This window comes from Pecten maximus, chromosome 14, assembly GCF_902652985.1.
Source record: "Pecten maximus chromosome 14, xPecMax1.1, whole genome shotgun sequence".
NCBI lineage: Eukaryota > Metazoa > Mollusca > Bivalvia > Pectinida > Pectinidae > Pecten > Pecten maximus.
The window spans coordinates 36,447,409-36,473,431 of NC_047028.1; the positions used below are offsets into that span (position 1 = coordinate 36,447,409).

The window sequence follows — 26,023 nt, forward strand, 5'->3', positions numbered from 1 at the left end:
GTGGGTTTCCTAGACCTCTTTCCCTTGTTTCTGCGCACGTGCTACGTAGTATAATATTTTAAAATGTTAATAGATCTCTCAATTTTTCAAATAAGTATTTGTCGATGTGTGGCTGTCATCATTTGACAATATCACTTTTAAAAGTCATTCAAAACGCTCCATATTTTTGTATTGTGTAATTCTGTGGCATCCTCACACAGTGTATCAATGCAAGTATACAGTATATATCTTTTATCACAGTTGACGAATTATTTACATCTATCAAAAGTAAGAGAGAGCCAAGACACTCACTTGCAGGACACTTCTTTCACCTCTATGTCGCCTGATCACGTGACACTGATTTCACAAATTTCAACCAATAAAGACACGTTCAGTAAATCACTTTAATTTGTGTATCGGCCACTATCAGCCCTCTTGGCCTAGTTTCATCAACGTCTATTAGCTCAAGACATTCTTTACTGTTCAATTTTCCATCGGAAAACCACCTGTAATGCGTTGGTAAAGTCCATATCTTGGTTGATGCAACAGTGAATTGAAACAAGTAACGTTCACATTGAATTATGAAACCTCCGAAATCAAGATCTAGATTTTCTTACCGTGACTCAAGATTAGTTCCCGGATGTAAAATCATTCTAGCATTTAGATACTACTTTATATGATCAGACCTGACAATATTTCTTGATTGTGTAATAAAATCCCGGGCAAAGACTTTGAACTGGTTGTGCACTCCAATCATTTAGAATGTTTGGATATGAAACCGTTAACAGGCGCTGTTGTTTTCCTTGCAACAGTGCCCAAGGTTGTCCCTGAGGCGCTGGAAGTCGCGTTTGATGGTTGTCAGATCCATAAGGACCAGACCTCCCATCAATAGGACTAACATGACGACACCTATGAGACCGACACCACGTGCGCTCGCGCGGTCATCATTCATGCTGGTCTTCTTGCGCTTTTCAGACGACAAATTCGTCTTGTTGAGGGACAGCTGTTTCTGCAGATTTGTCACCTGTTTCTTCAATGTCTTCTGAACCTGATCAGACGTAATGTTGACAGCAGTGGCGTTTCTGTACAGTTTCAGATTGGCAGCGTAGTGACAGGCACATCGACACATAGGTGCTTCTGCGACAGAAGTAGAAGTGGCATTATCTAGAGCGGAAGTGACATTTCCTAAACCGGAAGTGGTATTCCCCAGAGCAGAAGTGGTATTATCTAGAGCGGAAGTGGCATTTCCTAAACCGGAAGTGGTATTTGCCAGAGCAGAAGTGGCATTATCTAGTGCGGAAGTTGCATTACCTAGAGCGGAAGAGGTATTAGGTAGAACAGAAGAGGCATTTTCCAGGACGGAAGTGGTATTATCTGTTGCGGCATTGGCATTGTCTAGTGCGGAGGAGGTATCGTCCCGAGCGGATGTCGCTCTTCCCGGAGATGTGGACTGATGTTCGTTTTGAGCGGAACTCGTGATTTCATAATCATGACCGGATGCATATAGCTCAACGACACTTGGAAGGAAAACATGGTCAGTTTGGAAAGTATCGAACGAGGAGTCAACGGATTCGAACGCAGACATGAATATTTCGGACTCGTCAAATGCCGACATTGTAGTTACTTCAGACTTATCTACCGCTGAAGGCGTCAAGTAAAAATCGGCTAATGAATCAATATCATCGACTCCTACGGTGTATAACTTTACATGAGGGTTTGATGAATGGAAAGCGTAGTCGTCAGATAATGGAGAACTTTCAGTGCCTTGATCATTAGTGTTTTCAAACTGTTCACTCGACCGTATCTCTTCTTCATAGGTTGTAACTTCAAGTTTTCCTTTTCGCGAAGACTCTCCCTCCTTTTCGATTCTTCCGTTGTCGTATGTATCCGTGTTGGTTCTATGCAGATATTTTGAAGAGGAGGTTGGACGGATTTGTTCAGTGTCTACCCATGACTTCGCCATAATGGTTTTAAGATATACCGACGACGATGCAACTCTAGGATGAATTTGTTTAGTAGTTCCCGGATATGAGCTATCCACTTGTGACTCTACTTTGATTGACTGTTCCATCGAACTTAGCGAAGCGTCTGACAAATCAGATTTGTCCCATGACACGTGACTGCTTGACATTACCACATGATGGCTAGACGCAGAAGATGGAAATGCTGGCAAGGTTTGATCCGAGTCTGCTGATGATGAGTCAGGTGGTGGTGCGACAGAAGAGGCATCTGCAAAAAAATGGAAATGTGTTTTAACACATAAGCTCCGTTTATGAATATGTGTTGTTTTTTTTCGAAAATATCAACCATACATAGCTAAAGATTGAATACCATGTCTCAGTCCTATTTTGCTTCTGATGTGACGTCACAAACGCTACATTATTTGTTGATAGCTAGTACACTGGGCCCGATTACATTTAGATACAAAACTTAGTCTCCTTACGCTTTCTCTTTTGGTGACTGTCGTCGTAGGAATGTCTCCGACGAAGTGTCGTCATGTAAAATTCTAGTACACGAGACCACGAAAAGACAGTACCAGATTGTTCTTTTACCTACACGTGACAGGAAATCACGAACACATATAAGTAATATGTTCTAATTTTAAAATTCATGCTTAAAGTCAGAGTCCGATGCGCATTTTGTTTTTGTATTTTCGAATAAACCACTAACAAAGGTGTCAAATTAGGGATATGGAATCTGGTCAAATGATTTCTATTTCAACCATTATCTGAAATTAGACTAGCTCACTGATGCTATAGAGAAATTGATTGAAATCACAAATGTTTTAAATAACAAAACATCAATGCAAAATATTTATGTTGAATAATTAATAAATGTGATTTCTTACTTATTTCATAAGAAAATAATAATGAGGTTAACGAACTGTTAAAATAGATAAAAATGGCCTGCATGTACGCATACTCACAAACCCTATTTCTTGTCTAAAACCAAAGGTAAAAAAAAGTCTGATATTGCATTAAATATGGTACATTGTACATAGAGATTTTGCCTGTGATATTATTCGCATCTGAAATGAAATCGTGATTCTGTTGACCGATAAGATTTTTTTCTCAGTTGAGTGCTGTTTTTCCGGGCTGTAATTTCTCATGTATGATATTATGATGCATATTAACAAATATGCCTTAAAACACAAAACAGCTAAGATGATATACCTACCGGTGTCGATGTATATCATCCACAGGAACAATAGGTGTGTACACTTCAGCATCCTGATATCGACTGTGACTGACACAGACAGTTTGAACATTGTCTTCCATTCTCATCCATTATGGACGATGTCGTGTCGACTTTTATGTGAGACAGATTGAGCATTGAACGCTATTACGGATGTCTAGATCTGATGTGAATAAAGTGCGTGTTAACATGAAATTGTGAGATAGAAACTTTCCTCGAAGGTATATATGTTAAAATACAAAAATGGTTTATATATACTGTGACATGCAATAAGTGTATAAACCATGTTGTTGATTTTCCAACAGCTTTTATTGGAGAGTTATAAACATTTAGAGGCTGAGGCAATGGGTTGGGATAGGGAGTAAGCGAAAACAATTAAGAAGATATGACAACTGTCACATATTGGTGACATATATCTGTACAGTCAATTGTGTTTTGGATAAGATTGTTAGTTTCATTTTCTATTATATAGCTGGATCATACCACCTTACAAAGCCTCACACCATATAAGGGTCAGAATATCAAGTAAATGCATTTCACATTGTTCATCATATCTTAATCCATACTGGAAAAGAAGACTTTGTGTGCCATTTAAATTCCTTAAAGGTGCCCTCATTGATACCTACCTATAGGTAAGGCGTTAGAATTGTACCTGTTTCACCCATTGCATGATATTAGGAGGTGACTAAATTTGAGATCTGGTATAGCGCTCGAATTGGGTACATGATTGATTAATATATCTCCTATCACACATTGTTAAGATGTCAAAATAACAGGAAACGCAACATAACAGTATATTTTGTAAATCATATGCGGATAACGGTTTCAGAACCACACACGTTCGACAGTTTTGAAACTTTAGGCTCATCTTGGTTTGTCACATCGAGTTAAAGAACTATCATAGTATATCGTCTTTTAAATACACAACGTTTTCGATTATTACATCTTAGTTTTCAAAAATGAAAAGGCGGAAAAGAAACAGAATGATATATTCTACACATGCTTAATGCTCAGCATAATGGGAGTGGGACGATTTTGTTCGCCCGTTTCAGTATAATGTGACCTGGTGGGGTGTCCTGCACTGTGTATTCCGCAGTATGCTTCAAAGAGATAGCACTACAGCGCCGACCTAGTTTTGCACCATCAACACAAGACAAACAACAACTTACCGCGCCCTCCCAAAACACACAAGCATGAATATAGCGCAGAGGAGAGGATGTCCATAAATGACCATTACTGTTGATAGGACCTTAAACAATGCAAAACTGACCCCCACTGATTTAACAATATACACATATGTTCATTTATGAACACCCTATAACATAGCGGAAGAGTTGTTTACTGAAAGCAACACGTGGGTGTAACACCAGCAATAACATAAACAGTAAAATATTGCCGTCATTGCTTTAAGAATGAGAGGAGTCTTTTGTTTAGAATTAAATAACTTCCAACTGATAGGAATCTCAGATTGTCTTCTAAAGCAACATGTAGCCTCAGAATACTTTTAATGTAGTTTACAAATAGGTACAATGAATATGCTTTTCTTGGTGTTGCATAGAATTACGTGATTATGATAAAAAATATATGTTTAACATGTATAACGTTGTTTTGTCTCTATATAGAATCTCTGATGAAATATACATATTAAAGATAAAACATTCAAACTAATAGGTTGCTTTAAGATCTGCTTAAAACGATGGCATACTTGCCACACGATAGCCTTCTTTATCAAAAGCGAATATCGATTGAAATAGAAACCAACCCTTACGGGCTTGATACGTTCTTATGACCCAAAATGAAAAAATAGATAAATAAAAAAAATAATAAAAAACAGGGTCCGACCTCTTGTGACGGGTTGTTATGGTCTACTGTTTGCCCCGATCTAGTTTATTTCCTATAATAAAGATATCAGGTGTAATTTGTCTTCTGGAAGCGACGTCAAATATTAAGTCAAATCGAGTGCGAGTCCTTGTTTACACTTGAGAAAGTGTAACTCTCTCTTTCCATCTACTCAAAAAGGGGTTGGTACATGTCATAACAATACTTTTTCTGGGGGCTGTTGCAAACATGCCATCTTTGTGGCGTAATAGACATAGCATTCTCAACGTCTTGATACTACATGTGGCCCAAAACACGAACATAGAGTTACAACTGGAATAGGGATACATGTTCCAAATGACCTACGAATGCGGATGCTCGTCACTTGTTCAGTTTCCGAAGCGTAAACCAACATATCCGAGGTGGTGCGGGCTGTCTTATTATCAGGCCGGCTAATGAGCGCGACGTGCAGATTGTCGGACAGACGGACGGTCGACACAACGAACTGACCGAGGGACTGTCGGTTGGAGGGACGGACGATTTATCGGATGAACGGACTGTTGGTGCAACTGACGGACGGTCGGCGCGGTGGATGGAGGTTCGAAAGCCGTATCTGAAATAAGATCTTCGATCTTGATCTCTTTATGCATACACACTGGCTTTAGCTATCAGAAACGAAGCCTAACTCCCAGGTTTATGGAATGATACCAAAACATACAAGTGACTTTGAAATAATAACCTTTATGTTTAAAGAAAAACAATAAAACGACACCCCTAAACTGGGCGTCTCACTAACAACGATTTAAAGGTCTTATCTAGATCAGCGGTGATTCAATCAGCCATGAGAGAAATTACAGATAAAGCGATCGAATTGCAACGAATGAAAGACACATATTTTACAATAGAAAACGATAATGGGGAACACTATGAGTAAAACCTACCAGGCAACATCTGTTCGCGGTATCCTCATCCTTAAGGGCCATCCATCCACCGAGAGTGGTAGGGGTGGTGGGTATTACCCTCGAGGGGCAGGGACATATAAGGGGTAAGGGACGTTTAGGGTCAGATGCATAACCCCTCCCCATTTTCGGTGGTATACCCCTCGGGGGCACCGGCTTAGGCTCAGGTAATTGTGAGCGAGAACCATATGTTATACTTGTGTTGGACGGGTTGGGCAAGATCTGGTAATTTTATGTTATTTTCAGACGAGCCTTAACAGAGATATTCTATCAAGGCTTGCAGAGACATCTGAAGGTCTGTCAAAATATATGCTTAATATAGCACTTAAAAAAAGTTCAAATGGCTGTGTTGGACTTCAGAATACCGGTATGCGATCTCGCCGGTATGATAATAATCAGACAGATTACATAATGAATGCTTTTGAAATATTATATATCCTTGGATCAGATAATTGCGTCACATTCATAAATGAACACAAAACGTAACTATGGAAATATCTTTAATGAGGTATACGGAAAAAACTTTCATTCCGTATGCGCCAATGCGCTTTTCTTTTGATACGACCCCCAGAAGTTTAGAAGTGACGAAATGTTGGCGGGCTGCCAACACCGACATCTATATAAGTACAGAAGAGCGTTTATCGTGAGGCAGGGCAGGTTGTATCCACACACAGATATGTATATATATAGACAGTAACAAGGGAGTTGTTAACAGGACAGCTTCTTCCTAAAACAAAGAGCAGACATACAGTAATTAAATAACATGGAACAAAATGGCGGAGTTATCCTACAGATTGAAGAAAGAAAGATTCTACCAGCATGATCATCACGCTGTAACATACTTCTATCATGAAGTACATTTATAATATATATGTACATGTATGTAGGTATAGATACCTACTGTACATACTTGGGTGATATGACGAGTGTTGTTTGAAGATGTGCACGTACTCACGGGACGTATGAAAGAAGACTTAATAACATGGTATCGATATATGTCATAACGTAAAACGGACGCCATAATAACTTTGAACGTTTTTTGATATGGCTGGCGGATATTGCACTGTCGATAAAATGAACTTTGAGCACATCAAAAGGGGATGGCCATGTTCACTTACATATCAAGAGATAGCTGGCGTAAGTTTCATATCGTTCATCTTACTCAACATTCGATGTATTCATATACACAGTGTGCTTTTATATTAAACATATTTAGATGTTGATACAAGTCATTCATTATATATGACAATATTGATTTCTTACTTATATATCTGTATCCATATCTTTACTTTTTATACATAAATGTCTTACTATAAACATAATAATTTCAGGTTCGTCAGTCAATCGAAGGACATTTCAACATAAATCAGGACAATATATCACCACGTCTGGCACAGATTCTGGACGAACATCACGGCACAGAAGAAATTGTGTACATTAGGAGAAAGGCGTTAAGTGTTGAACGTTATATACAATGTGATGATCATGCATTTGTCTTCAAAGGTGGAAGTGTTGGAGACGGATTTTCGATGATTTGCTCTGATAATGATCAAATGGAAATCGTGAAAAATGTAGTGGTAACACACCCTGATCAGGTGCACCGCCTCCCGCGACACAGCGCAGACAAGACCATCCTTTTGATGAGACCAGATGGTTGCAGACCTGGGTACGTAAAACTCCAAGTAGCTAAAATTGCGAATGGAGAAGGAAAGCATAGTCTATTTCAGAACGCGATTGTTCCAGTTGGAGACTTACTGCTGTTGTCCAGTGATATTTATAGACAGGGTCATGTGGATTTTTTGACTGCATCAGTCTCTGGAGTAGTTTATGTTTCTAACGGTCCTTGCAGAACAAATGCACATGATGGTCATAGCTATGATTGTGCATATGCCTTTCCGTGTGTGTGTTGGCCTAAAGAAGCCAACGAATGGATTTACCGAACTCGTCTTCATGGATGGCCTACACAAGCTTTGATTCATAGGATTGTTGAAGCTGGGTGTCATGTCGTACCTGTTGGTGATAAATGTTCCACAGACACATTACTACAATGGAGAATTTCTTTTGCCTGTGCAGAGCAGCTGTTGATTCATTCTCTTACACACCCACAGTTCAGGGTATATGGATTACTGAAATATTTTCTTTTCCAGATCAAGGAGTTGTTGGAACACATTATCGGAGATGATGACATTCTTTGCTCATACTTTCTCAAAACTGTTATATTTTTCGCGGTTGAAAATTCTCCACATTTGTTATGGGACGGCAATCACACATTTGTTTGTTTCCGTTTTTGTCTGTCGATTTTGATTGCATGGGTGAGAACAGGTCACTGCCCGAACTATTTCATTCGAGACAACAACATGTTTTTGAGGAAAGTTCACGGTGAAGCACGTCATAAACTGTTACATTTACTCACAGATCTCTATCATTTGAATTGGGTTGGCTTATCATTGGGCACTGATTTTGAATCTTACATAGGTTGTTACGTACAGCTCGGCCCGCTGTGTTCGAAACTGCGATCAGAATGTATAAGGGATATAGTATTGTTTGCAACAATGAGCCACGGCATGTCCGGTCACAAACATAACAGTCTTTACAAATCACTGAAATGTCTCCACGCGGCTCACACAGATATCGATATATTTATCACATACCGCGCCGTAGTAAGACTACTTTACTATGTAGTTGTTGAGTTACTGAATGAATACCAAAACGCCAGGGGCAACAAGCAGAAGTTTATGATCTTAAGGAAATGTAACAATATATCAAAAGTAGTCAGCCAGGTATCAGGACTTTTACCTTTAGCCTCATTCCATTATCTCACAGGAAATTACAGCAAAGCACTACGTGTATGCCGCGAAATGATGTCGAGTTTTAGAATTTTCATTGACGAGAGATTTGCATTGATTGATGACCGATATTTTGAACCATACGAACGACTTTACTGTGGGAAAGAATACACACTGTGGCAAAAATTCAAGGAAGGCGTCTATTTTTCAGTTTACTTTAACAAGGAAAATATTATGCTTTGTCCTCCTCATTTACACATGGAAGTCACTAAAATGCTTGAAGTAGATATTCCACCACTGTCATACGCAATATTCCTGTCCTTCCTGTGCTACCGCGAACTTGGTGACTTGAGGAAACGTGACACGGAGCTAGTGAACTTGCGGGCGGCCAACGATGACCCTTATCAAGGAGGACACAAATTCTGGATTGTTCACACAATACTGGGGATCTGTTACCAAACTGTGGGAGACAAGCGCAGGGCCATCGGGTCGTTTAGAGATTCTTTACGTGTAAAACCTGATGGTAACCCTGCTAAAGAGAGGATAGAGGCTCTGCGGAGTTCGCGGTAGAGAAAATGGATAGGGCATAGTGTAATCCGCAAATATTCGAGGTTAGTGAGACATGGACAGTTGCTGTGTTGTAGAACAGGCGTGATACGTCACGAATATATCACAAAAGCATAGAAATCAATGGCGGTTTCAAGCATAACAATGACAATGACTAAAACGCTCACGGTGTAATACAAGTATCCAGAACATGTTGGAGTTCGCAGTAGAAAAATGCACAGCGCATAGTGTAATCCGCAAATATTCAAGGTTATTGAGAATTGAACAGTTGCTGTAACTGTAGAACAGGCGTGATACGTCACGAATATATCACCAAAGCATAGAAATCAATGGCGGTTTTAAGCATAACAGTGACAATGACTGAAACGCTTACGCATGTGGGTTAATGTTACGTCCCGTTTTGTTGCTCATTAGTGTATTCATGTAAAATATACATTGTTGTACATTGTTGCAACTTGTACATTCCAATGACGTCACATTGTTTACAGATCCCGCGTTGTGTCTGCACTGCCTGACACGAAGGCTTCATTCTGTGTTTTTTAGTGTTTTTGTTAGTTTTCTGATAATTCAATTGATCAGGTATGATTAAACAACCCCAATCAATATGAGGTGTGAATGTAATTTTAAGTTTAAACGGCATGTTGCGAAAAATACTTCAACTTTCACTTTGTCAGTGCATTCGTGATCGCAGCTTCGATCGGCTGTCATGGCAACGACGAAGACGGTGGTTTTATCACAGTGACGAATTTACAAACTTGCATGTGTACAGCCGAAAACTTCTAACTATACTTTATGTCTTTGGAAATCATCTGTAAATAATTAATTGAATTAATTACGATCCATTGCATTCGTTTATTAACGTTTCTTCGTTTCTATATGCCGATGTCGATATTTAAAACACTGAAGAGTTCCAATATTGGAGAATGAACATTAACACTTGCTCTATGAATCGTCCTAGAGCACCCGACTACCCTAAATCAATACTTATGAGACAGGTAAGAGCGTGAAGGTTATTGTATGAGAACAACGAACAGTGCTGTACATTCTTACGAAAATGACAAACATCGTCAAAATTACTTAAAAAGTAGTCAATTAATCGGCACTTCTTCAATTAACACCAGTTTATAACGCCGTTATGTAACCATACTTGAATAAATAGAAGAATGTACAGCACTTTTTCTCGGTTTCTTAGTACGATGAATAAGTGTATCATATTTGTTTGTACGACAAAATACGTTGGTCGGGTGCTCTGGCCATATTTACCGACCAAGTGTTAATGTAGTCTTTCGTGCCGGTCACGTGACCACGCGAGAACACGAGGAACGACGAAAACATCGCGATAAAGAGGTTGGACACCTAACATTAAAATCCGATCAAGAAAACAAACAGAACTAACCGGGAAATCATTAAATATTGAATTTATATTAAAACATGACGTTTTTTGTTCTTTTTAATTATAAATGCAACATTAACCCACATGCGTACCGTGTTATACGGGTATCCAGAACATGTTTGATAGTTTTTGTTGATATTTGTTTATAAATGTATCTGAATTCTAACTTTTCGTTTCGACTTCAGCATTTTTGGCATTTATCGTCTCAGGAGAAGAACTGAATAGTTGGATGATGCCGTTTTTATTATCTTGTTAAACTATAATACCGAGAATTATTTATGAACTCCTCAAGATGATATATTATTACATTGCTTGATAAATATTCTTTCGGCTCAGATGATGTTTAAATACATAACTTCACTTGTACTTAATCAGTGATGTATTGTGTTGATAAAAAGCTGTGTTTTCACTTTTTATGTTTCGCGAGTAAATAGGTGTACTTATGTGGACACATCAAGGGTCATCTTCATAAGAGGATAATGTTTAATTTTAGAAACGAGTACATATCTACAAATTTGCTGTAGATGCTGACAGTTTCGTATGTAGATGTTCTTTGTGGTAACATTTGTTTGACTAAATTTAATTTACATATATACACTTATGTTGTTTTGACCCTTGAAATGCAAATGACGGCTCTGGATTATAATATAGATATGACATAAAGAGAAACAATTCAATAAATAGGAATGATCCTATATCATACTTTTTTTTAGACATCTGATCATATAAAGAATGATGTTTTCAAGACAAATACATAGTAATTAAAATGTGGAGTTTGGGACCATTTTCAGAAATATGCGTCTTTTACCCAAACACAGCGGTCGAACAATTATTCCTAAAAACAGGCTTCTTGCTATGATCATAGTACTTACTAGTGTCTAATAAGAACATTTGTGATGCTTGTAATGCCTTCCTATATCTCATATGTGTTTGCTATTATTCCCAACCGTCATTTGCATTTAAACAAAGTCAGTGATTATACATGTACAAATAATTCATTATGTATGCTATAGACTGGTCAGTAATATTATATTTGCGTTTGATAATTTGAGTTATAATTTAACTAATTGTATCCCCCTGAAGCATACTTTTTAAGCATGTTTTGTTGAAATTAATACATAACTTAACAAATTACATGTCAACGGCAAGTCCCTTGGTTTGCCAATATACATACATAAAATTGACGAGGTAACACAAAAACATGAGTCTTTAGGCTTTTAAGATATCACTGATGTCACTGAATTTACTATTTAAATGACCCTTATGTGCGTTCTTTGTTAGATAATGATTACGTGTGTGTACGTACAAGAAAATGTTGTCGTCTGCTACAAAACACTATGTCTGTATAGAGTTCAGCTATGTGTGGTATTTTCATTCAGAAAGCCTTTTTAGTTAATATAACGTGTAACATTATGTTGTCAGGTTTTTGGTCGGATAGACCATAGCTGTCGTGCAGACATGGTCACGTGATTTCAGTGTTTCCGTTGGAGGGGTCACTACTCTTTGTCAAAAACTTCCGATCTAAGGAATAGTCCATGTAAAATGTATTCGAAATTTCGATACTTGCTTGTCACACGAATCATTGGAGTCTAAGTAAATTAGCAATTGTTTGTTTGTTGTACTTACAATGAACCAAATGCGAACAAATACAAAAAAAAGCCAAATTAACATACTAATACACCGTTCATGACTTCCGGTTGGTGTAGCTGTGTACCACTACATGTGTGTCGTCTGCTTCAAATTGTCCTATTCTCTTTGTTTATTATGCATGCATGTTTTGTGCGTTTGGTGGGACGTTGATAATATTGGTCTTACATGATCTGTGGTAAAGTTAAAATGAGATAATTCATTTTATTAAGGTATATTGGTATTAAGAGTTAGTAATCATGTCATGGGTCTGAAGCGAGATTCGCATGTGCTTAACTGTTACATTGTATACACGTGTCATAGTATACGTATACGTACTAGGCTAGCTAGTGTAACACTGTGGGTTTGTTAGGGTGCGTAAACTGCCTTTTAATTATCACCTCATAAAGACATTAATTTTAATTAGAAACACCTGTCCCCGAATAACATTCCAGGCTAGTGGTGAAAAGATACGTTTAAAGGCTAGTTTTCCTACAGCGACATAAATAACATATACAGTGGAACTTCGTTAACTCGAACTCGGATAACTCGAATACCCCGCTTAAATAATTATTGATAAACTATTTGTCAATTTATTTAATTATGTATCATTGATCGGTTAATAAGTAGAGTGTAATGTAATAATACAACTACATATAAATGTATTTCGGTGAAGTTTGCTAGGTACATGTATTTGAACCACATAAAAAGCATGTCCTCCAATACAAATAACAGCAACAATTTATGAAATTGACATGTGGTTATAAAGATTAATCACAAGGATATCAATACTACATTCGTGTTTGTCAATTTAATGCAAAAAGGCAATTGTGAAGGAAAGCTTATTTGGAACTGGTTGAATATTATATACATGTATATAAATTGTCAAGACTGTATTGGATCTTTGAACTTTTAAGAATAATTAGTATATGCATGTATAATAATCCGTTTTGATGCATCTCTCTTTTAATCAATATATCAATAAATAATGTTGTTGAATCTAATGTCTTGATTATCTTTATAACTTTCATTAATTAGAGCAGCTTTTACCCATTCATTCCTTACAAGCCTGTCATTTCGAATTTGAATTGTGAATTTCTGTTACCATAATTCTGAGTGTTGTTCGGAAATTTGATGAAGTTATGTTAAGAGCTGAGGTCATTTCAATCTATCTGACCAACATGCCTTCCAGGCCTTTGAGATTTCTACGTCAATAGCCTTTGATATAACTAAACACTTGTAATAGGAATCAACTTTTTTTTCGGGTTTTCGTTGCGCATGTCGGTTAATGTTGCGACCCATTCTGTTGCTCTTTAATAAATTTATGTGAAATATACATTGTTGTACATTGTTGCAACTTGTACATTCCGATGACGTCACATTGTTCACAGGTCCCACGTTGTGTCTTTCACTGCCTTTTTGTTAGTTTTCTAATGTTAAATTGATCAGATATGATAAAACAGACTCATTCAATACTGTAAATGTGTGATGAAATCATTTATATTTATATCCTTTAGTTTCAAAATGATTTGTGGCTGCTAGACCCTGGTCGTTTTCATCGTTCGTGGTTGATAAATTGATTAACTATTTAAATATTTTCATGTTTTCCAAATCTTAAGTTTTCAGTAGTTTTAATACTACTTCTAATGCAGAATATGGACATAAAGAGTCAAATCCTGGCTCGAGGCTTGACGAGCTTTCAATTTTCCACCTTAACATTCATAGTATTAGGAATACATTGGATTATATAGAAGACATAGCTGGTGAATATGATATTATATGTTTAACATAAACTCATCTAGATGAACAGGTTTCTACTTGTGATTTACTTATACCTGGATTTCAAGAACCTTTTCGACTCGATAGAAACTTTGCTGATGGAGGTGTACTAGTCTATGCTAGCAATCTTTTGAAAATGAACCGCTTACCGGAACTATAATTTCCTGGCGATGAAGTAATTTGGATTAATTGGAAAAATTTACGTACATCTCTTAACATTGCTTTATACATATATATCACACCAAATATAATATTTACTGGTGATTTAAATGTCGACTTATTAACTGAATCTACAAAATTATATTCTTTTTGATATCATAAACTGATTTAGTTTAATTAATGTCATCAATGAACCAGCTCGTATTGGACCAACACGATCGAGTCTACTCCACCCGATCGTCGTAACTCAATCATTATCCAGTATCGGGTCATCTGTGATTTTGATTGATATGTCTGTCAGCGACCATGACAGTTGTACTGCTTGCATTAACACTCCTTGTGCTTTTAAATCTACATATAAGCGTAAAATGTGACTGTATAAAAAGGCTGACTTTCAAAAATTTAATAAACTTATTTCGAATTATAACTGGAACGACCTCTTCCTTGGTTGCATCTCAGTTGATATTGTCTGTAACCGTTTTACTGAATTTTTCTAAACTTTGCAAATTCATGTATTCCATCTAAATTGCTCACTTTGAGGCCAAATGACAAACCTTGGATGACCTCAGAATTAAGGAAAAATTTAAGAATTCGTGTAGGTTGCACAAAATAGCGAGGTCAATAAATCTGATTTCAGACATGAACAAACATGCACGAGTACTATTTTACCAAAATGTTCATGGTATAATTGACGCTTTTTCCACTTCTGATCTGAAATCGTACTGGAGACTTATTACACGATTACTAAAATCAGCTGGTATTTCACAACCTGTTCCTACTCTTGTAGATCCTCTAACTAATACTGTCACTAATGATGAAGATAAAGCAAACCTACTAAATGACTATTTTTGTAATATAACACAAGTAGATGATTCTAACACTGAAATACCTATTATTGAATCAAAGACTGACAAAACATTTCATTCTATACAAGTGAATAAAAATGAAATTTGAGACATGTTACAGATACTGAAGCTTGGTAAGGCCTCGGGTGAGGATGGAATTAGTCACCAAATGTTAAGAAATACATCACAAACTGAACATCAACTTGAACTTACTTTTGATATTTCCCGGAATTTCGTTGATGAGGCCCGACGTTGATGAAAGGAAGTTGATACTACAGATATATTATGTTTATCGCTCTTGACGGAGGAGCACCTGTGTAAACTTAAAGTAAACTCAACTGGACGCAACGAATTACAATACTGTCATTAGTGTATCAATGGTATCGATAAAAAAAAACCAGAAAAAATAAGTCTCTAAATCCAGGTAGTCTTGTTATATAGGTTTATAAACAATGAAATGTCTAATTTGGGGAGCCGTTGCAGGTGTCTTTTTAAAAACATTTTTGGAGGTGGCTTTAAGAAAAGGTCCGACTGTATGTTAGATACTGCTGAATAAATGAAAATGATCAAGGCTCGTCCTCACGAATCATCAATTTATATACAGACTACGTCAACGCCAAGGATCTTTCCTCGTTCATCCATGACTGGGAAATACAATGATAAACTTTCTGTTTCGTTTCCAATAATTTTAACACAGAATGTTTAGTGAACCACCCCCCCAAAAATGTCGTAAAGACACAAGAATTCATATCGCCTTTCAACAAAAATTCAGAGTAAAATACATTAGAGCTTCGGGTGAATTAAACTGCAATGTACAGTTGTTTTACAAATAAATAAAAATCTGATTATGTCTTACGTAAATAAAAATGAACTAAATCCAATTTTCCTAATTAGAAGTAAACTTAAATGGGGCTAAATGCCATAACTTTTCCTTATTTGGTAGAGGTTGTACAATGTATGTATAAGTAAACTGAAATATATTGGTATATCGAAGAGACGAAGAGCTAATCAAAGGAGAAACATAAATCTTCAAAGAAACCCTCTATAAAGTGCCGGATTCATTTTGGGGCGGGGTTTCCTTGTAGTAGCGGTTGGTTACAATGTACCTGAATGACCAAATACACAGAAAGCTAGTTGTTGGTTGTCCAGAGTAATTTGGGATCAAGTATCTGGCCGACAAAAACTATCTATGGTCGTCCTTGATGTCAACATTCATCCCGAGGAACCCAAACTTTTCCGGGAACGGATCCAACATCGGATCTTCACCTAGGGTAATCTTGTCGGATGCTGTTCCGACTGAATTATCACGAGTCCGTTTCCCGGAACCTGTACGATATCTTTCACAGGAAAAGTAACGAAATCTCTGTATATAATCAAAATAACATTTAATATTACGTATATATATGGTTTTATCATGCTACAGTGTTTATCAAAATGTTTTAATATGTATTTCATATATAAATATTTCAATTTCTACTCAAGTTGGACTCGATGAAACTACCAAACTTAATCTGTTTCATTTGCTCATGAATTTGACCAAATTAACACTGATCAGTGCGTATGGATACATGGTTAAAATCCTTCCGCGGACCTATTTCACTTCTTCTACATTGTTGTTATAAACATGGATTTATTATTAAAATTATCAAATTTATAATGTATTCTTGTATTTTATGAAAGACCAGATATGCTTGATACTTTTTTTGGACAAAATAATGCTGTTTTCAATCCAACCGACAAGAAATGCACAATCCGGAACTCCTCGGGCTTTTCCGCATTTAGACTTGCACAAGTTACAAGATATTAATATCTAGACCGACTTTTTTATTTGAAAACCAATTGAAATATAAGGATTAAATCCAGATTTGGTCGATTTCATGGGGTCATGAATTGAGTTGCTCTTGAGACAAATTCAACATGAACTGATTCACAGTTCATTAAATTTGTCTCAAGAGCAACTCAATTCATGACCCCATGAAATCGACCAAATCTAGATTCAATCCGTAATTTAATTTATCAACACAGCACTTGCTGTATTACTTGGATTGTACTTCGATTTGGTTGAATGTGTCACCAGTCTCTTCAGTAACAACTTCCCTGTGTCTACATTCTCCGATGAATCATTTCAACATTTCCAGCCTGAAAGTGAATACTTCCTCATTTCAAATATAAAGTACTATGATTACTCATTGCTTATCAACAGCGTTACGGCATCTATTCGTAAGATTTTTAGAAAATAAAGCCAGTTTCCGTTACAGAATCGAATTAGAATTTTAGGCTTTTAGTCATGAACATATTACTACAATATTTTGAAAAAATAACTTCAGCTAAATATTTTCAGATAAGTTTATGGAAAGCGAATGAACTGACAGCATGAGGTAGCTTGGCTTCACAGGGAACGAATGCGGAACCCATGTTGCTTTTCAAATTAGAATCAATTAGATATTTGTATTTTAATAAATAATTATACAGCTGTAAAATCAACAATTAATAAATAACATACATTTTTTTTTTTTTTTTTTTTTCAATTAGAATCTAATTCCGTCTTCACAAAAAAATACTGATTGGATCTTTAACTTTTGCATTTTTAATTAAATAAATTTTAGGAGTTTGACGTAAATAAGACTGAAGTCATTTCCCTACCTTTTCCCCTTTGAATGTACTACATTTCCTGCTTTCTATCCAAATAACATGTGTTTTGCTATCGTTGATTCTGATTTCAAAATATTCTATTAATAATAGATATATAATACATAATTCAGTTATTTATTCATAATCTCCTAAACCCAGGGTTCGCCCGAATATCTAGCTGTCCATTCAGGTTTATACTTATAATGTGTATACAGTGTATCCAATCACAACCATTTTTCCCGTCGTTGTAATATTTTTGTAGAATATATATAAAATCCAAAGATGTTAAAATACGGTCCAAGATATAGTATTTATTACACTAAACTTTCTAGGAGTCGGCAGGCGATTTACGGAATATCCGAAAATCGACCCGTACAGTCCGAACTCTAGGTTCTAATTAATTTTACAAAACCTTACACATAGTATTTAAGCTAGAGTTAATACAAATGATTGACAGGTGGCATTTTAGTACTCAGATGGTCACATTTCAGACAGGTGAGATAATAAGCTTAATTGTCCTTTGTCCGAGGCTAGGTGTCATACCTGGCCAGACCAGTTAATTAACTCAATTAACATCAAAAGGTAAATGTACATACATATTGCGCGGTTTAATCCGATAACAATGAGAAAAGGGGAATTATACATATCACTTTCAAAAGACAGACAGCTGGTTGAGATGTAATTAAATAATTTGTAAGTGTAACATTTTACAAAGAGAAATTAGACATCGAAGAAGTCCAAAATTATGGAAAATGTAAAATGTCTAATAATGTTTATATTACAACAAATTTCATAAAATTCACTATGAAAATCCTATCAATCTGTACCACTGCCTGGTCAATTAGAACACTTTGAGTCGAGAGTATTGACCAAGGACAAAAATCATAACAGCTTAGGTGGGTTCATGATCATAACTTCTATGAGAAACACAAGCCACGTCGAGTTGTGATCAAACACACATCTCGGATCTTCACCCGAGATTATACTGCTGTACCGATTGAGCTATCACGGGTCTGATTCCCAGTTACAGTAAGACATCATTCCGTTGTTAGTAGTTTTGTTTCTGTGTACGGTAACTAATTTACACAGTTTTGTTTGTTATCCGTATTTACTTGTTCGTTTAAGTTATATCTGTATTTAATATATAGATCCATTGACGAATTATCTATATCAAAATTAATATTTTTTCTACATTCCCGAGGTTGTTTTTTTTCCTTTTTTTCATTTTATTAGAATCTGTCATCGGTCTATGCAGTCCAACATGCGTCTATAACGAAATTGCGGAAAACGTGAAAGAGGTCAACAAATTCCAGTGCTAAAGGACATCTCTCTCGTTAAAACCGGAACATACCTCAATAGTTTCGAGTCATCTTTTTATTTCCCAAATACTTATTATTTTATTCGAATCTGTCCCCAGTTTGCACAGGATTAACTTCGCTGTATCTACGTACTCAGTATTAAGTGCCATTGACGAAATGCCGGAAATCAAAAGTCGGGCGATGAATGATTCAAATTTCCGGTGTCTTTTCTCACTAAAATAAATCTTCCTCCCTCCTAGTTTCAATAAATGTTTGGTATTTGAGGCTATCAACTATAAATATACTAATATAATTACATATAGACTTTAAAAGACGCAATAATGATAAAAACTTTCTTCACTGTCCTCCAAGAATCAAAGATTTACACCAGTAAACATTTTTCTCTGGAATTAGGCAGTAAAAAAAAGAAGGTAGAAAAAGACAAAATAAATGTAATACACAATATGGCAAGCTAAATCTGTGTATATAGATAATATCAGGTAGTAGGAATATCAATTGGTTGACACGTTCAATAATATTTCTATTGTGTTTCTTTAACACCTCCATTTAGCTCTCTCTCAATTGTTTTTGATTGACACAATGTACTGTTTGCTGTTCAACACTGTTAATAGTAACAATAAAACAAAAATAGGACATGCCTGAATTCCGTTCCATAGTATCAAAAAACATAGAAATATATTTACATACTGAGTGTTGCTTCTTTATATGAACATACCTAGTGAAAACAACAAACATTTGACCATGAAAACACTATGAAAACAGTATGAAAACAACGATGTTATTTCATGTGTTTTTGTTTGGAATGATAATCAAAACAAAACAAAATAAATAAGCGACTGGGAACTGGTGCAATGGCGGGATCACCGGCTGTTCCATTAATTTAGCATATTTTCGTATAAGGTTATCAGACGTTAAACAAATTTGAATGAATCTGTTCTGTATGTTTTTGTTTTCTCTAAATCACCCTAATGTAAATATATGAATTTAATGGTTTTATTTTATTTTCATGACGGCTATGAGTAGCAGTAGATATCTACATATATGCTGACGCGTTGAAATCCATTCAATCTCTATATCAATCCACAGATTTCCTGGAATTGTGGTGATGACGCGTTTTATTTAAGTGATCTGCGCTCCCAATCCATAAACTCAACTCCGCTGAAGCGTTTCAGGGAACATGTAATATATGTTCTCACGAAAAGTATTAATGTTTTTATGAAGCATTGATAGTACTATGATATGTAATATATATTGTTTATCATGCGTACATAGTGCGATGTATTATATATATATATATATATATGTATATATTCATAATTTAATCTTTGCTATATTACTTTTTTTACAGGTACTATTATTGTTATTATTATTCAAAACTACAAATATCCGGCAATTCCGGTCTGCTCATTGTTTATCAACGGCCACGTGTTTCCGCTGCAGTGTTGATGGCAATGTGTTTTGCTCGCGATCTTGTACAGGTCGGGGAGAGGTCCTGATTTTACTATTATAGTGATATTCCACTATAACATTAAATAAAGCTATAAAAACAGTAGCAAATCGAAGCATTCATGACAAAAAAGGTATATGTGCCAAAAAAGCGAGAATTATGGTCGGTAGGTACATGATCCATGTCCTTGGTTGCTACGATAACTGTGTAAAAATTGAAATGTTTCTTTGCTATATTACTGTGATCTAAAATGTTTTTAGAGACTTCCTAAGTCTGTATAATACTCCCCAGTATCTCCGTCCTACTCAATGTTAGGGGTCACCAGTCTGTATAATACCTCACTGTATCTAGGTCCCCCTCAATGTTAGGGGTCACCAGTCTGTATAATACTTACCTGTATCTACGTCCCCCTCAATGGTAGGGGTCACCAGTCTGTATAATACTTCCCTGTATCTACGTCCACCTCAATGGTAGGGGTCACCAGTCTGTATAATACTTCCCTGTATCTACGTCCCCCTCAATGTTAGGGGTCACCAGTCTGTATAATACTTCCCTGTATCTACGTCCCCCTCAATGGTAGGGGTCACCAGTCTGTATAATACTCCCCAGTATCTAGGTCCCCCTCAACGGTAGGGGTCACCAGTCTGTATAATACTTCCCTGCATCTACGTCCTCCTCAATGTTAGGGGTCACCAGTCTGTATAATACTTCACTGTATCTAGGTCCCCCTCAATGTTAGGGGTCACCAGTCTGTATAATACTTACCTGTATCTACGTCCCCCTCAATGGTAGGGGTCACCAGTCTGTATAATACTTCCCTGTATCTACGTCCACCTCAATGGTAGGGGTCACCAGTCTGTATAATACTTCACTGTATCTACGTCCCCCTCAATGTTAGGGGTCACCAGTCTGTATAATACTTCCCTGTATCTACGTCCCCCTCAATGGTAGGGGTCACCAGTCTGTATAATACTCCCCAGTATCTAGGTCCCCCTCAATGGTAGGGGTCACCAGTCTGTATAATACTTCCCTGCATCTACGTCCTCCTCAATGTTAGGGGTCACCAGTCTGTATAATACTTCACTGTACCTACGTCCCCCTCAATGTTAGATGTCACCAGTCTGTGTAAAACAGAAATATGTCCTGTTGGGAATTACCAGTTCGCCGACTGTGAGCTCTTATGTCTATATTTAGTGAAATACTTATGGTATAAGTGTCGTTATATCAGTATCATCGACATCAGTAACAAGGCAATTTTTAACAGGACACATTGATAAACAGTAAGGACTCAACTTCAGCATGTCTATGGTGTTATATTTGGCAAATGTTTTTGGCATGTTACAGTGTTACATCATTCCAAACTAAGTTTTTTTTTCAAATCAAAACAAAAAGTGTTTCATATGACTGGAAATTTCATTAACATGCTTGCCATGAGTCTTGCAAGGAATTACGAGTTGGCCGCTTGTCAACTTTGACGACTCTATAAGTCAGGTGTTCAGTATGCTACTTTTCAGATACTAATTCTTATAAAATGACCGTATCTTTGATATCAGCAACCAGAAAAGTGTTAACAGGTCACGTATACAGTCACTTTGGAATAGTTAGCAGGACATCTTATATCTACAAACAGATATATATGCAGTAACGAGGGAATTGTGAGCAGGACAACTGCGAGGGAATAAATGACAGGACAATTTCTTTCTCCATACCGATAGGCATTAACAGAAGGATGGTATTGAAACCTACTGAACATACTTCGGTGAGTTGACCGGTGTTTTCTGAAGACCTGCACACAATCAAGTCTATATTGAAGATACGTACGTAGTTACAGGACGATTAATAGGAAAGAGATTAACATATGGTATCGAGACATTTCGAAACGTGACACCACGAGATTTAGAACGTTTTCAATATGACTGAAAAATATCTTGCAATCGTCAAGGAACACTTTGAACACATCAAATGGGGATTGCCATGTCCACTTACAGAACGAGAGATATATGAAGTAAGTTTCATATCACTACACCTTAATCAACACTCCTTATATTAATATACAGTGTACTCGTATATAATGTAGATTAGTACGTTTCTTTCGTACTCATGTCTCGATACTTATACACGTATTTGTTTATCAATATTTTCAGTGTTTATACATAAATGTACAGATGTATTATTACAATTATCAAAACTATTTCAGGTTCGTCAGACAGTCGAATCACGTTTCAATATAAATCAGGACAACATCTCACCAAGACTGGCACAGATCCTAGACGACCAACACGGCACCGAGGAAATAGTGAATAATAGGAGAAAGGAGTTATTTGTTGATCATTATACACAACGCGATGATTGTGATCACTCCGTCCTTGGTGGGAGTAGTGGAGACGGGTTTGCAATGAAGTTTTCTGATTTTGATCAAATGGAAATTAAGAACACAGTTGTGGTAACATACCCTGATCAGATACACCTCCTCCCGCAACACAGCGCAGCCAAGACCATCCTTTTGATGAGACCAGATGGTTGCGGACCTGGATACGTAAAACTCCAAATAGCTCAAATTGCGAGTGGAGAGGGAACGGTAGATATATTTCAGAATGCGATTATTCCTGTTAGAAATTTGCTGTTTTTGTCTAGTGATTTGTATAGACAGGGATATGTTGATTTCTTTAATGCTTTCACCCCTGAAGTTCATGTCTCAAATGGACCCTGCTATACATGCGCTCATCATGGTCATAGTCATGATATTGCAAATGCATTTACGTGTGTGTGTTGGCCAAGAGACGCTAATGAATGGATTCACAGAACTCGTCTGCATGGATGGCCTACACAAACAATGGTTCATAGGATTGTTCAAGCTGGGTGTCATCTCGTACCAGTTGGCGATAAATGTTCCACAGACACATTACTACAATGGAGAATTTCTTTTGCTTGTGCAGAGCAGCTGTTGATTCATTCTCTCACACACTCCCAGTTCAGGGTGTATGGGTTACTGAAATATTTTCTTTTTCAGATCAAGGAGTTGTTGGAACACATTATCGGGGATGATGACATTCTTTGTTCATACTTCCTAAAAACTGTTATCTTTTATGCTGTTGAAAATTCTCCACATTTGCTATGGAACGGAAATCACACATTCGTTTGTTTCCGATTTTGTCTTTCAATTTTGATTGCATGGGTGAAATCGGGTTACTGTCCAAACTATTTCATTCGAGGCAACAACATGTTTTTGAGGAAAGGTCATGGTGAAGCACGTCAAAAGCTCTTACATTTACTTATAGATCTCTATAATTTGAATTGGATGTGCTTGTCAGTGGAATCTAATTTTGAAGCTTACATAGGGTGTTACGTACAGAACGGCTCGCTGCTATCGAAATTGCGATCAGAATGTGTGAGGGATGTTTCTTTATTTATAGAACCTAAACGCTTAAGGAACCATCATATAGGAAACAGTCTTTACAAAACACTTGAATGTCTCTACGCGGCTCGCACAGATATCGATATATTTATTGCATACCGCGCCGTAGTAAGACATCTTTATTCTACAGTTGTTAATTTACTGAATGAATACAACAACGCCAGGGGCAACAAACAGAAGTTTATCATCTTGAAAAAATGTAGCACTATGACCAAGCTATTTAAGCAGGTATCAATGTGTATACCTTTAGCTTCATTCTATTATCTCACTGGAAATTACAGTAAAACATTGCGTGTATGCAGAGAAATGATGTCGAGTTTTAGACTTTTCGTTGGTAGGGGAGTTTTGGTTAATGATGACCGATATTTTGAACCATATGAACGACTGTACTGTGGGAAAGAATACACAATGTGGCATAAATTGAAGGAAGGCGTCTATTTTTTTTTTACATTTTGTCAAGAAAATATTATCCTGTGTCCATCTCATTTACACATGGAAGTCATTAGAAGTTTTGAAGTAGATATTCCACCACTGCCATACGCAATATTCCTGTCTTTCCTGTGCTACCACGAACTTGGTGACTTGAGGAGACGTGACACGGAGCTAGTAAACTTGCGGGCGGCGAACTATGACCCTTATCAAGGGGGACACGACTACTGGATAGTTCACACAATGCTTGGGATCTGTTACCAAACAGTCGGAGACAAGCGCAGGGCGATCAGGTCGTTTACAGATTCTTTACGTGTGAAACCTGATGGTAACCCTGCTAAAGAAAGGATAGAGGCTCTGCGGAGTTCGCGATAGAAACATTGTGATAAATAGAGAAATGTAATCTGCAAAAAAAAAAAAAAAAAATGAAAGGGCAACATATGAACGCCTGATTTAAATGAAAAGAAGGTGTGTTCAGTTATTTATTTATGAACATTGTAAATTAATCTAGAAAGTAATTTCCTACCTAAATATGTTCAACTCCATATCCCCAAGGCTATTTCACCATGTCTGAAACGCTTACCATGTACTTCGAGTATTCGGAATATCTTGGGAGTTTTCGTTCTTTCATTTATGTGTAGATATGTGCATTTTGTACTGATAGAGAAAAATAATTGTTGTGTAACACAAGAGAATATTGTGTGTGCTTTTATATATTAGTTGTTGTTTATTCTTGCATACTTAATATCGATTGTGTATTTGTAGTGAAACATGATGTGTTATGTACGTCTAGAGAAACATTATGTGTTGTGTACGTCTAGAGAAACGTGATATGTTATGTACGTCTAGAGAAACGTGGTATGTTATGCACGCCTAGAGAAACGTAATGTGTTATGTACGTCAAGAGAAACGTGATGTGTTATGTACGTCTAGAGAAACATGATGTGTTATGTACGTCTAGAGAAACGTGATATGTTATGCACGCCTAGAGAAACGTGATGTTTTATGTACGTCAAGAGAAACGTGATGTGTTATGTACGTCTAGAGAAACGTGATGTGTTATGTACGTCTAGAGAAACGTGATATGTTATGTACGTCTAGAGAAACGTGATATGTTATGTACGTCTAGAGAAACGTGATGTGTTATGTACGTCTAGAGAAACGTGATGTGTTATGTACGTCTAGAGAAACGTGATGTGTTATGTACGTCTAGAGAAACGTGATGTGTTATGTACGTCTAGAGAAACGTGATGTGTTATGTACGTCTAGAGAAACGTGATATGTTATGTACGTCTAGAGAAACGTGATATGTTATGTACGTCTAGAGAAACGTGATGTGTTATGTACGTCTAGAGAAACGTGATGTGTTATGTACGTCTAGAGAAACGTGATGTGTTATGTACGTCTAGAGAAACGTGATGTGTTATGTACGTCTAGAGAAACGTGATGTGTTATGTACGTCAAGAGAAACGTGATGTGTTATGTACGTCTAGAGAAACGTGATGTGTTATGTACGTCTAAAGAAACGTGATGTGTTATGTACATCTGGAGAAACGTGATGTGTTGTGTACGTCTAGAGAAACGTGATATGTTATGTACGTCTAGAGAAACGTGATGTGTTATGTACGTCTAGAGAAACGTGATATGTTTATGTACATCTAGAGAAACGTGATCTA

General features: G+C 36.8%; 3 protein-coding genes across 3 annotated transcripts; 2 read left to right on the forward strand and 1 right to left on the reverse strand.

Moving 5' to 3' along the window:
- Window positions 1–760: 760 nt before the first annotated feature.
- Window positions 761–2,477, reverse strand: LOC117341890 (mucin-1-like). The gene is made up of 2 exons (XM_033903751.1): window positions 2,423–2,477; window positions 761–2,208 (listed from the first exon to the last, which is right to left on the reverse strand). The coding sequence occupies exons 1-2, from the start codon at window positions 2,475–2,477 to the stop codon at window positions 761–763; spliced, it is 1,503 nt and encodes a 500-aa protein (XP_033759642.1).
- A 4,138-nt stretch (window positions 2,478–6,615) lies between these two features.
- Window positions 6,616–9,764, forward strand: LOC117343006. The gene is made up of 2 exons (XM_033905331.1): window positions 6,616–7,088; window positions 7,283–9,764. The coding sequence occupies exons 1-2, from the start codon at window positions 6,996–6,998 to the stop codon at window positions 9,305–9,307; spliced, it is 2,118 nt and encodes a 705-aa protein (XP_033761222.1). The 5' UTR covers window positions 6,616–6,995; the 3' UTR covers window positions 9,308–9,764.
- A 12,155-nt stretch (window positions 9,765–21,919) lies between these two features.
- On the forward strand, window positions 21,920–25,780 carry LOC117342908. Its single transcript, XM_033905207.1, has 2 exons — window positions 21,920–22,508; window positions 22,701–25,780. Exons 1-2 carry the CDS (start codon window positions 22,416–22,418, stop codon window positions 24,720–24,722), a joined length of 2,115 nt encoding a protein of 704 aa, XP_033761098.1. The 5' UTR covers window positions 21,920–22,415; the 3' UTR covers window positions 24,723–25,780.
- The last annotated feature ends 243 nt before the right edge of the window (window positions 25,781–26,023 follow it).

Coding starts and splice junctions, on each gene's coding strand:
- LOC117341890 (XM_033903751.1), bottom strand. CDS start 2,477: ATGACGACACTTCGTCGGAGACATTCCTACGACGACAGTCACCAAAAG. Junction 2,209..2,422: donor CAGTCACCAAAAGAGAAAGC/GTAAGGAGACTA, acceptor ATTTTTTTGCAG/ATGCCTCTTCTGTCGCACCA.
- LOC117343006 (XM_033905331.1), top strand. CDS start 6,996: ATGGCTGGCGGATATTGCACTGTCGATAAAATGAACTTTGAGCACATC. Junction 7,089..7,282: donor CATATCAAGAGATAGCTGGC/GTAAGTTTCATA, acceptor TAATAATTTCAG/GTTCGTCAGTCAATCGAAGG.
- LOC117342908 (XM_033905207.1), top strand. CDS start 22,416: ATGACTGAAAAATATCTTGCAATCGTCAAGGAACACTTTGAACACATC. Junction 22,509..22,700: donor CAGAACGAGAGATATATGAA/GTAAGTTTCATA, acceptor AAACTATTTCAG/GTTCGTCAGACAGTCGAATC.